Below are 12,720 nucleotides of genomic sequence, written 5' to 3' on the forward strand. Positions count from 1 at the left end.
AAATGACCAAAGCCAGAAATAAAGCTGCACTAATTAGAAAACAAATAATTAAATGGCCAAATTCGAATGTTGTGTGATGCTGAAAAGAGAGATTTCTAAGGCAAACCATCTGTTTTACACTTTCTGATCTGCTGTACATCTACTCAGTACAGTTTTGCAGTGATCTGGCTGCTAATTAATTTGCACAATTACTTGAGGCCAGAAATATTTATTGTATAGAATCACTTGAGAGATCACCAAATAGAAGAAGGCAGATATAGAAGAGGGCAGATATAATCCATTTTTCAGTGAAGACTATCTTTTTTTAGCCCTTGAAGGAAAAATATTATTTAAAGAAATGATTAGAAATTACCAAAGGAAAATTAAAGCGTTTCAATGAAGAAAGATTTCACCACCAATTTATGGTGTCTAAACTTATCTGGGCCTTCAGGGTCAGCACCAGTCTATTGGTCAGTCTAATGGAAACTTCTTGTTTCATCTTGATTCTCACAGCATTTACCTGGGAGCTGCTCTGCTCTTTTTTACACATTTTTCTCACTTAACTTCCCTGGCACCACGGTCCTAAATTTTCCTCTTTCCTCATCAGATATTCCTTCCTCCACTGCTAGTTCCTCCTCTTTTAAATGTTGTATTGTCTAAAAGAAGGGTACTGGGGTCTCTTTTCCTTTCCATCTGTATTTTCTTCCTAATTTACCTCTTTAGTACAATGGCTTTCTATGGCATGTGTGTATTCATGACTCCCAAATTTCTGTCTCCTGCCCAGACCTCTTCAGTTCCAGACTCATATATTTATTTTTAATTTTAAATGACATTTTATTTTTTGTTTTTCTTTTTTAATCTTTTTGTTTTCTTACATCATTGTTTATTTTTCTACAATATTTGATTTCTCCCTTCAGATGTAGTCCCCATAAATCTCCCACCACCACATCCCCTGTGAACTGTCACCATGGTCCCTTGTGCTCTTTCCTCCCCTTTTTCCACCCCTCTCCTGATGCCTCCCCTGCTGTATGCCTCAGTTATATTGTTTGCCTGCAAGTTTTCAGACTTATATATTCAATAATCTATTAGATATCTCTACCCTGATGCCACATAGGCTATCTCTCTGTCTAATCTTTCTTCCCCTTAGGCGAATTTTAAAAAATGCTTGAGGCCACAGCTGACAGGAGGGAAAGTGTAATGCAGAGGAAGTCTGGAGTCGAAAGAAAAAGGGTCTTAACCCTTCTTTTTGAAAATTTGATAAATTTTCAATGGCCATGTGTACTCATTGCTGAGACTTTCCCAGCAGGAAATGGGGCTTACAGGAGTGACAGGCATAAAGTCTAGCATCCTGGTAAATCTATTTATGTGCCACAGTGCTTAGCACATGCTATGTTCGCACCAAAGAATTGGCACATGAGTTGGAAGAATCTCAGACTCCTTGTCTTTTTCCCATCACCATCCCTGACATCCTCAGAAAATTTTCTCCCTACCCCCTCTCTTAACTTTAGAACCCTCACTTTATTAGTTTCTGTATTTTGCTCATCAAATTGTCTGCTATGTAAATGTCTAGAATTTGTCTTTGTCATTCTGACTTCACTACAAATAATTCCCTAGAACACCCTCAATTTTGCTGTAAATGGCAGCATTTCATCTTTCTTGATAGCCCATTGTGTGGTTATACCACATCACCTCTCTCAGTGGGTATTTAGGATGCTTCCATGTTCTAGCTACTGTAAATAGTGCTGCAATAACATTGTAGAGCAAATACTTGTGTGTTGATGATTTCCTATACTTGGGGTAGACACCCAAGAGTGAGATTACTGGGTCATATGGTATTTCCATTTTTAGTTTTAAGATAAATTCAGATCACTTTCCATCATCGTTGTATCACTTTACATTCCAACTAGCAGTGTAACAGGGTTCCTCTTTTTCCACATCCTCTCCGGCACTAACTGTTGGAGGCCTTTTTAATACATGGCATTCTCACTGATTGAGATAATTTTTTTTTTTTGGTTTTAACCTACAGCTCTGTTGCCATGATGAATGTTTTTCCATCTGACCTTCTGCATATCTTCTCTGATCAACTGTCTGTTCATATCTGCTACCCATTTATTAATTGCATTCTTGTATTTTTATTGCTCAATTATATATTTTGTTCTATATTTTGGATATTCACTCATTGTCAGTTATATATCATATGAATATTTTCTCCCATTCAGTAAGATGTCTGTTTAATCTTACATAGTTTTTGCTATGTTAAAGTCTTTCTTAACTTGAAGTAATCCCAACTGTTTATTTTTGTTATTATTCCCTTTGTCATTGAAGCCACATAGGCATGTTAGACTTAGCATATATAATATGAACCTTTTTTAATTCATCACCCTTCCTCCGAAAAGAAATCCAATTTTCCTTTAGTCTGCCACATCTCAGTAAATGGCACCACCATCCAACCAGTTGTTAAAGCAAAATCTTGAAGTCATCCTTGATTCCTCTTTTATACTTGTTTCTAATCAAATTTATTACCAAGTCCTATCAATTATACCATATATATATATCATATTTATTCCTCTTCCTTTCTTTGCTACCACCCTATCCAAGCCACCAACTTCTCTCAAAAATACTAATTCAGTATAAGTGTACCATGTATCTGTAGCACATAAAACAGTGTCTAGCAAGTAATAGATGTACTATAGTCCTTTTCATAGATGACAACTGCCTAGCAACAATTTTCCTATGTATCTCTAGAAATCTCCAACCTCAGTTCTCATTTTCTGAGATACCTATTCATTTCTGAATCATTCACTTATTCAGCAATTACTTATTAAAGTACTGTATTAACTGATATTATGTTCAGCTGTATATTTTACAGTGTCTTAAGGACGAGAGACAACAGAATTTTGTTTCCTGTTCATATAAAAAAAATTGGAGGTTGACAGTCAGGTGCGCTGGCACAGCAGCTCTGTGAGCTCATAGCCCTGCTTCCTTGCATCGTGTTTACTGCTCTGCCAGCCTCAATTTATGGATTCCACTTTTATGTCTAATATGGCTACTTAATCTTCAGCCACCACGTCTGTATTCCAGTCACTAGGAAAGAAGATGGGCATCAGGACTGCCACACCCCTTTCTTTCAGTGGGGACACTTCCCAGAAATTGCCCCTTTTGCACTTAGATCTCAGTGACTATCATAATAACTAGCAAAGACTGGGGGAATAACTGGCAAAAATGACTAGATAGCTACATTACCAACTAAAAGTCAGGATGATACTATCATAGAAGAAAATATTGATGAACAAATTCTTTTATAGTTCCTGTTGCGAGGAGGTAATTTTCTGAGTACAGGTTACAAAGATCTGTTAGACATTGGGACTATGTTCACAACATTTAGTCTAAAGGGGGAAAGCAAATATGTAAATGAAAATTTCTTAAGATTTCAAGACGATAATCACCAGTGTTAAGACACCTTAGATTTTCTCAGTTCTCAAAGATGTCTTGCATCAAAAGTTGAAAGAGGGGTCTCCCTGTTGGCGCAAGGGGTTGAGCACAGGACTATGAAGCAATCCGCAGCTTCTGCAGCATGAATTTGATCCCTGGCCTACCAGGGAGCAGCCCACATGGTGCAGCAGACCTCTCCTGCCTCTCCCACTGCTCCCCTCAGCAGTGTATTTCAGTCAGTCTGCCTGTTCTGTTCCCCACTCTGTCTCTGGTGAATCCTCTCTCCCACACCCACCCCCTGCACCTCTGGCCTGTGCCCCAGCTCTTGTATGCATAAATAAATAAATCTTTAAAAAAAAGAGTTGAAAGAGAAGTTGGTGGTTTCAGTGCCTTTGTATCATTAAAGTACACAGACTGCTTTGATTTTCCACAGGCTTATTAATGGATACTTCAAACCTCTATTCAATTGGACTTGATACCTTCAAAACATGGAGCAAGGCAAAGTTCAATCAAAGTTCCATAAACTTATACAGACAATTGTGGTAACAGTTGTAACAGTTTGAAAATACCCATTTTAGAAATATGTCAATGCCTAATAATTTTTTTAACTTGTCAAAATATGAAACTAATGGACTGTTTTAAAAAGACTATATATATAAATTATATATATAAATATAGATAAATATATATGTATATAAATATATATAAATTATAAGACCCAATGAAAAGAAATAAACACTGATAGCATGACCGAAAGAAAAAAAGTGATACTGTAACTTACTGTTAACCACTGGTTATCTAGTAGTTCCTTAGCTGTGATTCTATGAGCAGGGTCTACTTTCAGAAGTTGTTTCAAAACACTTTTAGCTGCAAATAAGGGAAAATACTGAAAATATTGTTTTAACTATAATACCATACACTTTCTAATTTATCTATGATTATGTCTATATGACATGAAGGAAAGACACCAATTATCAAATGAAGTCATCATTAGTATAATGGCTAATGAATAAAATTTAAGGCTTAAAGGTTTATTGTCTAGATTTCCTTGTTTATGGACTACAATAGAAAACAATCTCGAAGATCAGCAAATTTTCTCTTTTACTGCTTTTTCAACTTTTACTGCTTTTGTTGGAAGTTTTGAAGCTATAACTATTTCCACGACTAGATAGTGTTTATTTTTACAAATATATTTAATCACTAAACAGATTAAAAGAATTTCGATTTACTGGCCAACTTTCTTATATTATATATATTTGCTTTAATAAATACTGATACATTTATACTTACCACTATCACTTATGGAATCCCAGATTGGATGCTCAAAATGTAGTTCTCCCTTTCTTATTAATTCAAAAAGTTTCTCTTCTGAACTTGCCAGAAAGGGTGGTTCTCCGCACATTCTACAATAAAGGCAATCAATTTGTTTAGAATTTTTAATAGTAATCAAAATAAGAGTATTGAAAATTAAGTTTCCATAGGAATTGGAAGTAGCAGTATTTTATATTTAAGGACAGGAAGAAGTAGGTACCTCACTGGATGTAAAAATGGAAGCAAGGGGGTTTTGCAAGGTCAGTGCTAGGCCCTTGTTTACTTTATAACCTCCAGATTTGCAAAAAGCCCAAAGCTCTTCCAGGTGAGGAAACACTAAATTTACATGGGACTAAAACACAGGAAGATGTGTGAAGTGCACATTGACAGTGGCAGATAACTGAGGAAATATAAATTATTGTGAACAAGGGTAAATTAATGTCTTAAAGTACATAGTAAGGATCTGATAATCATCTAAGAGTTTTATCCATAGTGAAACAGTATACAACTGTCAGTAATAATAAGAATCCAACAATAACAGTGGACTGTCTATAGGCTCTTAGTCAAAACCAAAACTTATTAAAATGGCCACAACTCTTCAAAAATGTATACAAAATGAAGAAAGTCTCGATGAGGGAAATCAGACGGTGATGATGACTTTACCTTTCAGTCTGGAAGGATAAAGGCTGCATATATGTAATGACCCATATCAGTAAAACTATGGGCAGTGTATATAGACAAAGTATGGGTTTGTTTGCACATTTTATAAGATAGAGACTATGCATTTTTAGAAACTTTTAAAGGGAATACTTTACTGCAGGAAGTACTCACAAAGAGCATGGCAAGCTTATACTTCAATAAGTGACCCAGGGTCTCCCTGGTGGCACAAGGGGTTAAGCTGCAACCTATGAAGAAATCCGCAGCCACTGCAGCATCAGTTCGATTCCTGGCCAGGGAGCTACCCACATGGCGCAGCAGACCTCTCCTGACTCACCCGCTGCTCCCCACAGCAGTGTGTTTCAGTTGATCTGCCTGCTCTGTTCCCCACTCTGTTATGGTGAATCCTCTCACCCCCCATGACTCTGGCCTGTACCCCAGTTCCTGTATGTATAAATAAAGAAATCTTTAAAAAAAAAAAAAGTGGCCCAATCCCAAACTACAAGAAAATGCTTAAAAGTTGAGTTCAATTCTTCCCAGTAGTTTCTCAACAAATGTTAGCCATCGTCATTACTGTCAGCCCTACCATGTAAAGGCAACCCTGTAAACAACTAGATTTCCCAAATGACAACCAGACAGATCTCAACACAGTGGCAACTCTGTATGTTTATTTTTCAACTCTCAGAATTATATTTTTCTACTTTACTACTGAAAGAATAAAATAGTATAGTTCCATTACACTTCCCAAATGCTGCTCTATTATGTTCATAAGTTTGATGACTTCTAAGTCTCTTAACAGACTTTTAATGGTTTTTTAATTGTTTTTTTAAGGTCTTTAAAAATATTTCCCATGAACATTTCTGAATAAGTCTAAATTTGATAAATACTTTATGTAACATGATGATGATGATGATGATGATGATGATGATGATGACAATGAACTCTCTAGAGAAAAAAAGTTGCTTTTACCTTAGTAGTTTATCAACGAGGCTGGGCAACAAAGCTTTTCATTTACAAATAGGATTTTTGCAGGAAGGTCGATATTTATAAAATTGTTCTACAAATTCTTATTTTAATACTATTTCTCCAACTCATTCTGACCCTCTTCTCTCTGATCTTCCTTGCCTTACTATTGTTTAAAATAGTAATTTTAAAATGCAATAAAAAGAGCCAGAAAAATGGCCTAGTGGACAATTACTATCTATTATAACAAGCACAGCCCAGCAAAGCCCAGCAAAGCCCAGCTCACTGAGTCTGTTAACAACCAGCGATAAGCACATTCACCAATTCCTTAGATCTCCTGCATTGCCTGACTATAGCTTAAGGGCTAAGTTAAAAAATTCTACTTTTTCTGTCCTTTGCAATTTTACTTACACCAAATGTATCTAATGGTTGGTCAATCAGCAGCATATGAATTTTATGACAGCAATTTTCTGCACATTCAGAAAAGGGAATCCAACACATGAAAAATGTCTCCTAAAACCTCCCTATTATTTTCTGTTGTATTCATAGGGATCAAAACAGTAAAGGATAATACCAATAAAGAGTATATATGTTCATTTCACCTTGAGAAAGTATTTTATCATTGTTCAATTAAGCAGAACTGAGTGAGAGATAAATGACAAACAAGAAAATAACCCCCTTCGAGAAAATAATGTTTTGTGCCCTTGGTGAAGGAAATTATCTCCAAGGCCACTGGGTTCAGGCAGATTAATGAATAGACACAGATTAGTTATATGAGAGAGCACTGTAGAAAAAAAAAGATATGCAGCTACACTCTTAAATACAATAATTAAAAAATCTTTAAGAGAAAAAATATATAAGATATGGAATACACTATCATTTTCCTTAACACCAAATTCAAACTAAGAAGGCAGCAAACATCACATACATTGTGTAACATCAGAATACATATATTTAACTTGTGTTTTCTAAAAAGTCTTGAGAATGTAAAAGACTAATTTAAAATAGTTACATTTTTAATTAAAGGCTAAGGCTTAGAATTTTTATGATATGATTCTAATCAGCACAAAACAACGATCAAAAACTTTGTGAATACATTTACACTTTATGTAATCTAAGCAGCAATGTGTGTTGATCATCTGAGTTAAAGACAATCATATCATCCAATTTCTATTGCCTGTGTATTCTATTTCACAGAACTGTGAAAATGTAACTACTGTGATGTCAATATTTGGAAATGATCTGGAAGAGGTGAAATCTTCAATATGGCCATAAAACTAATGTTGCATCAACATAAAAATGTTCATATTCACCAAGAGTCAGATCAATGGTCACTAACTTTCAGAACACCTCTTAGACAATACTTTAATTCAATTTAACTAACATATATTGAGCATTCCTGCTATATTTGTAGTATTCCTACTATTGTATCAGCTGCCAGAGATACAAAAATGAATAACTTAAGATCTCTGTCCTTCATGGAATTTAGAGCAAAGGAAAAGGATATAATACACATGATAGAATTATTTTACCATATTATAATCTAGTTTTTTAAAGTGCTGACAACCTGACAGCAATATAAGAAAGCAGAATTTTTTAAATTGTATTATTTTTATTGAGATAATATTGGTTTAAAACACTATATTATTTAGAGTTAGAGATTCACTCCAGATGTATGTTATTACACCATACCCACAACCAAAACACTCATAATTATCCATTAAAGTCCATTAGGCCCCTCCATACCTTGCCCTCTCTACCCTCCCGCTCCAGTAGAATTAATTCTATAGTTAGATTTCTAGGGTCTGTTTTGGTTTATTCTGCTCCTTTGTTTTGTTTCTTTGTCATTTGGTATATTTGTTTGTAAGTCATTTGGTATATTTGTCTTTCTCCTTTTGACTTATTTCACTTGGCATAATCCCCTCCAGTTACATCTATATTGTCATAAATATAAGATTTCATATTTCTTATTAAGAAAGCACAGAAATTCCAACAAATTTAATACTAGAGGATTTATAAATGTGCACTTTTGGGTTAAATAGTTTTACCTTATCATTTTCTCTTTCAGTGTTACTGTTTTGTATGGATTTTTGTATGTTGACTTAAATTTTCTGTGGAGTATAGGAGATTAAATACATCATGCATATAGTAACTCTGCTGGGGTAGGGTAGGGGTTAGGGAAACAGAAGGCATTAATTATTGAGTTGGGTCCACCCAGGGAAAAGGTTAGTAGAAAAGAAAAAAACATAGTAGGTAGAAAGAACTTTATGAGCAAAGATACAGAGGCATGCAACAGTGGGTGTATTTAAGTCATAGAGTAGCCTAGAGTGGCCACCGCACAGGGTGGGTACATGGGAAGACATATCCAGCAAAATTGGAAAGGTATCCTGGAGCCAGGTCATAAAATATTTGCTATGATATACCATGTTGAGATATTCTCACATTTTTCTATCGCAAGGAAGAATTATCAGAGGTTGGTTATAAGAAAGCAGTATAATCAGAATTGAGATTTAGAAAGACAACCCTAATAGTAATATAAAGGATAAACTAGGAAAATGACAGTCAGAGACACATTGTAATATTCTAGACAAGGGATCATGAGAAGAAATTATATAAGTGAAGAAAAGTTAAGGAATAGATGAAGACACTTCAAAGGAAAAATGAACAGGACAAAGGGTTTGAGCATGAGGTAGAAGGAAGAGCAAGAGACTATTTTCAGTGGCATTAAGAAAATTAGGAACAGCAGAACACTTTCTGGATCTGACTGAATCTCTAGCTAGTTAGTGCCCATTCCTCACATATGCCCTCTTCCTAAGGATAGTTCTAGTGCCAGGCCCTGGTACCTCCCTCTAACTTGAAAAAATACCAAGGGGTTTTTGGTTTGTAGCAAACAATCTAGGTATTAAGGCAAGTTTTTCACTTTGCTAAGATAACACAATATATTGTAGCACTTACATATCAATGAAAAGTAAAAATAATAAATGGGGCCTCCCCTGGTGGCGCAGTGGTTGAGCACTGGGCTGTGAGGCTGCCTGCAGCCTCTGCAGCGCCGGTTCATTCCCTGGCTGCTGCGAAGGTCCCACAAAAAACAAAAAACAAAACAAAAACAAAAAAAACACCTTAATAAATGTACCTGACAACTAATAAGTTAGCTTTTAGAATGATTTCCCAGTTGTTTTTCAGTAGCTTTTAAAGAAGTTATTGTTCAGGTTTAACTTAAAATCTACGTAGCTCTACTTTTAAAGACTATCCATTCACTTAAAACTGTATATTTAGCAGGCTACTTACAAAATATACATTATGACACCTATGCTCCAAATGTCACACTGCTGGCTATAGTCGTGGGCATTGATAACTTCAGGGGCTGCCAAACAAGTAGAAATAAAAATATATTAATAATAGAATAAATTACTTTTAAATGCTTAAACACAAAGCATGAAAAATGTGCTGAAGTGTTATAATTTATTCCCCCACAGGGAAAAAGAGAACCAACAGCAGATGCTAAATGAATAATGTACATGCCTTAACAACTGATGTCACTGCATCCTCGTTCCTGTCATTTCGCTTCTAATGGAATGATAGCACAAAGAGTATAACTAAATGTCCCACTCTTCATTCCATTGAAATTGCTAAGAAATGATTTTATAAAGATTGTGTGGTTATACTAGAAAACGACAATATCTCAGTTCTTTTCCCAAAATAGAATTGAAAACATGCCTTAAGTGTAAGTAATTTAAAGCAAACCTAACATGTAGAAATCTGAATTCATAGAAAAACTAAGATAAAGGGTTATAAATCACTTTAGTAAAACACCAGTAACAATATCCCACCACTCCTCTGACAGAATAGGAGATATTTTCCACATTTTCTAAATGAGAAAACTAAAAATGAGTGCACACAAGAGAACTGGATCAAAAGTCAGTCACAGGACAAGGACTTGCTAGGACCCAGCGATTCCTCACCTCCCAACTCTTCACACCATATTCATAATATGGTTACTTTACACAATCTTTTTGATTTCACTTTAATGTAGCTATTTTTTTAATGAATACATTTTTAATAGTCACATTGTGATATCTCTGGAATGTGTTTCTTTTATCTGTATAGCTAGCAATATTTATCCAAAAATAAACATAAACACTTATAAATATAAATATAAAATATATGTATATATTTTAATAAAATTATACAATTTACAAAGTGTATATATATTATGTTACATATGTATAAATTAAGACTTATGAGATGGATATATAGGCATTTGATTTCCATTACCAATGAGGAAACCAAGGTTCAGATATAGAAAATGACTTGTCTAAAGTTACCAGTATAGAATACCTACAGCTTAAAAGTTGTTTCTATTTTAAAAAAACAGTTTCAATCTCTCCTACCTACACACATACACACACAAAACCTCTTTTATAACAACTAAAGGTAAAAGGAGTTTCATTTCCTTTGCCTACTGTTAAAGGAACTAAAAAGCAACAAAAAAGAATCAAAAGGTAAACAGAAGAATGAGAAAAGACTAGATAATTAACAAAATGAGTAATTAGTCTCTAAATTATTGAAACTAACTAAGTTTCCTTTAAGCAACTGCTTGTATTCTCTAACTCTTTAAATACTAAATCATTAAAATTCAAGCTGTTCTATGGCTGTGTATCTAAGACAAGGGCAAATTCTCTGATTAGATTCCAGAAAGATCTCCATCCAGGTACAGCCCACTGCAGGGGCACAGAATTCCTGGTCCTCACCCTTTAGAGTCTTCTTATTTATCAGGGGCATTTCTACTTGTACTGTCATCACAGCTCTCATAGGGAGGCAGAGGCCAGAATGACTGTGCCATGGAGCCATTTAGGAAGTCAGCAAAGCTCTGCAAACCATCTGTCTCCTTTCTTGTTCTCTCACTTGTTATCAGTGTAGACAACTAATAAGTAGGCAGAAAACTCAGGGTATTTGGATATATTTTTCCTATGTTATTACAGACCAGATGTCTTTTACCAACAAGAGGATATGAACAGAATCTGAAGTAGCTTTTTTGTAAATAAAACAAAATAATATTGAAACTTTATGCATCAAGTAGGCAAAAAAGAAACCAAAAATTTAAACAATAAACTAGGTATACAGGGCCTCCCCGGTGGCGCAGCGGTTGAGTGCTGGGCTGCGAGGCTGCCCACAGCCTCTGCAGCACCGGTTCGATCCCCGGCCGCCGCCGGGGTGAGGGTCCCGCATGGCGCGCAGACCTCTCCTGCCGCCCGCTGCACCCCTCAGCAGTGTACTTAGGTCCTTCTGCCTGTTCTGCTCCCTGCTCTGGCTCTGGTGAATTCTCTCACCCTCCTGCGCTTCTGACTGTACCCAGTGCTTGTATGAATAAATAAATAAATCTTTAAAAAAAATAAAAAAAATAAACTAGGTATACACCTTAGCAATAAGAATGAATAAACTACATACAACAATATAGGTAAGACTTTATTACACAGTACAGACAACAGACACAAAAGAATATGAACTGTATTCAATTTATATGAAGTTCTAGACAATCAAAAACTAAGCTATGGTGATAGAAATTATCAGTAGTGCCAGAGTCTGGGTAGTGATTAAGAGGGACATACAGGAACTTTTTGGAGTGGTAGAAATATACTATATCTTCATTGGGGTGGTGATCACACAAATATATGCATTTATCAACTCATCAATCTTGACACTTAATATTTGTGCATATTATTGTATGCAAATTATATGCCAATAAAGTAGATCGTTAAGGAAATCTACTAAAAGTATAATAAGAATTTGCCAAAACCCTCTCCAGGTGGTGGCTTTAACAACTTTCTCAGAAATCAGTAGGTAAATAAATCAAAATGAAATTAATGATATGGAAGTCTAACTTGCAGAAGTATCATATTTGATTTTACAAACACATACACACTGAAGCTTCTATGTTCAACAAACCAGAAAAATACATACTTTTAAAATATCCAATGCAACATTAAATCTTATAAAAGAACAACTTTCTAAAAACAAAATTTGTCAAAATGATTCAAGAAAATGTGGATAATTTGAACAATATATTATAAATTAAAAATATGATAGAAACTTTATCCCCAAAGGGTTTCAGGACATAAGAATTATAAGAAGACATTTCATCAAACCATAATGAATGGATAATTTTTATTGCTTAAATGGTTCATGAGCATATAAACAGTGAAGACATTTTATTTTTTTAAATGGGACTATTAAAATCCTAGCAATAAAAAAGACAAAGACAGTCAAAAGACAGATATCCACACTGAGCTCCTAAATAAAAATAAAAATAAAAATAGTGGCAAATTGAATAGAGCAGTATATTAAGCCAAGTGGAATTTAATTAAAAAATGCAGGGAT

The 12,720-nt window shown here is 34.9% G+C and overlaps 1 protein-coding gene across 4 annotated transcripts in view; it reads right to left on the reverse strand.

Moving 5' to 3' along the window:
• The window catches only part of STK33 (serine/threonine kinase 33), a 152,839-nt gene that overhangs the window by 29,306 nt on the left and 110,813 nt on the right, over positions 1-12,720 (reverse strand). For all 4 annotated transcript variants that reach the window (XM_037522619.2, XM_054699365.1, XM_037522617.2 and 1 more), the window contains 3 exons: positions 9,631-9,706; positions 4,702-4,814; positions 4,193-4,278 (listed from right to left, as the gene is read on the reverse strand). In XM_037522619.2, the coding sequence (XP_037378516.1) occupies positions 4,193-4,278; positions 4,702-4,814; positions 9,631-9,706 (275 nt within the window). The remainder of the gene's footprint in view (positions 1-4,192; positions 4,279-4,701; positions 4,815-9,630; positions 9,707-12,720) is intronic.

Source organism: Talpa occidentalis, unplaced genomic scaffold, assembly GCF_014898055.3.
Source record: "Talpa occidentalis isolate TD23 unplaced genomic scaffold, MPIMG_talOcc4v2.1 talOcc4.3, whole genome shotgun sequence".
In the NCBI taxonomy this organism is placed as follows: domain Eukaryota; kingdom Metazoa; phylum Chordata; class Mammalia; order Eulipotyphla; family Talpidae; genus Talpa; species Talpa occidentalis.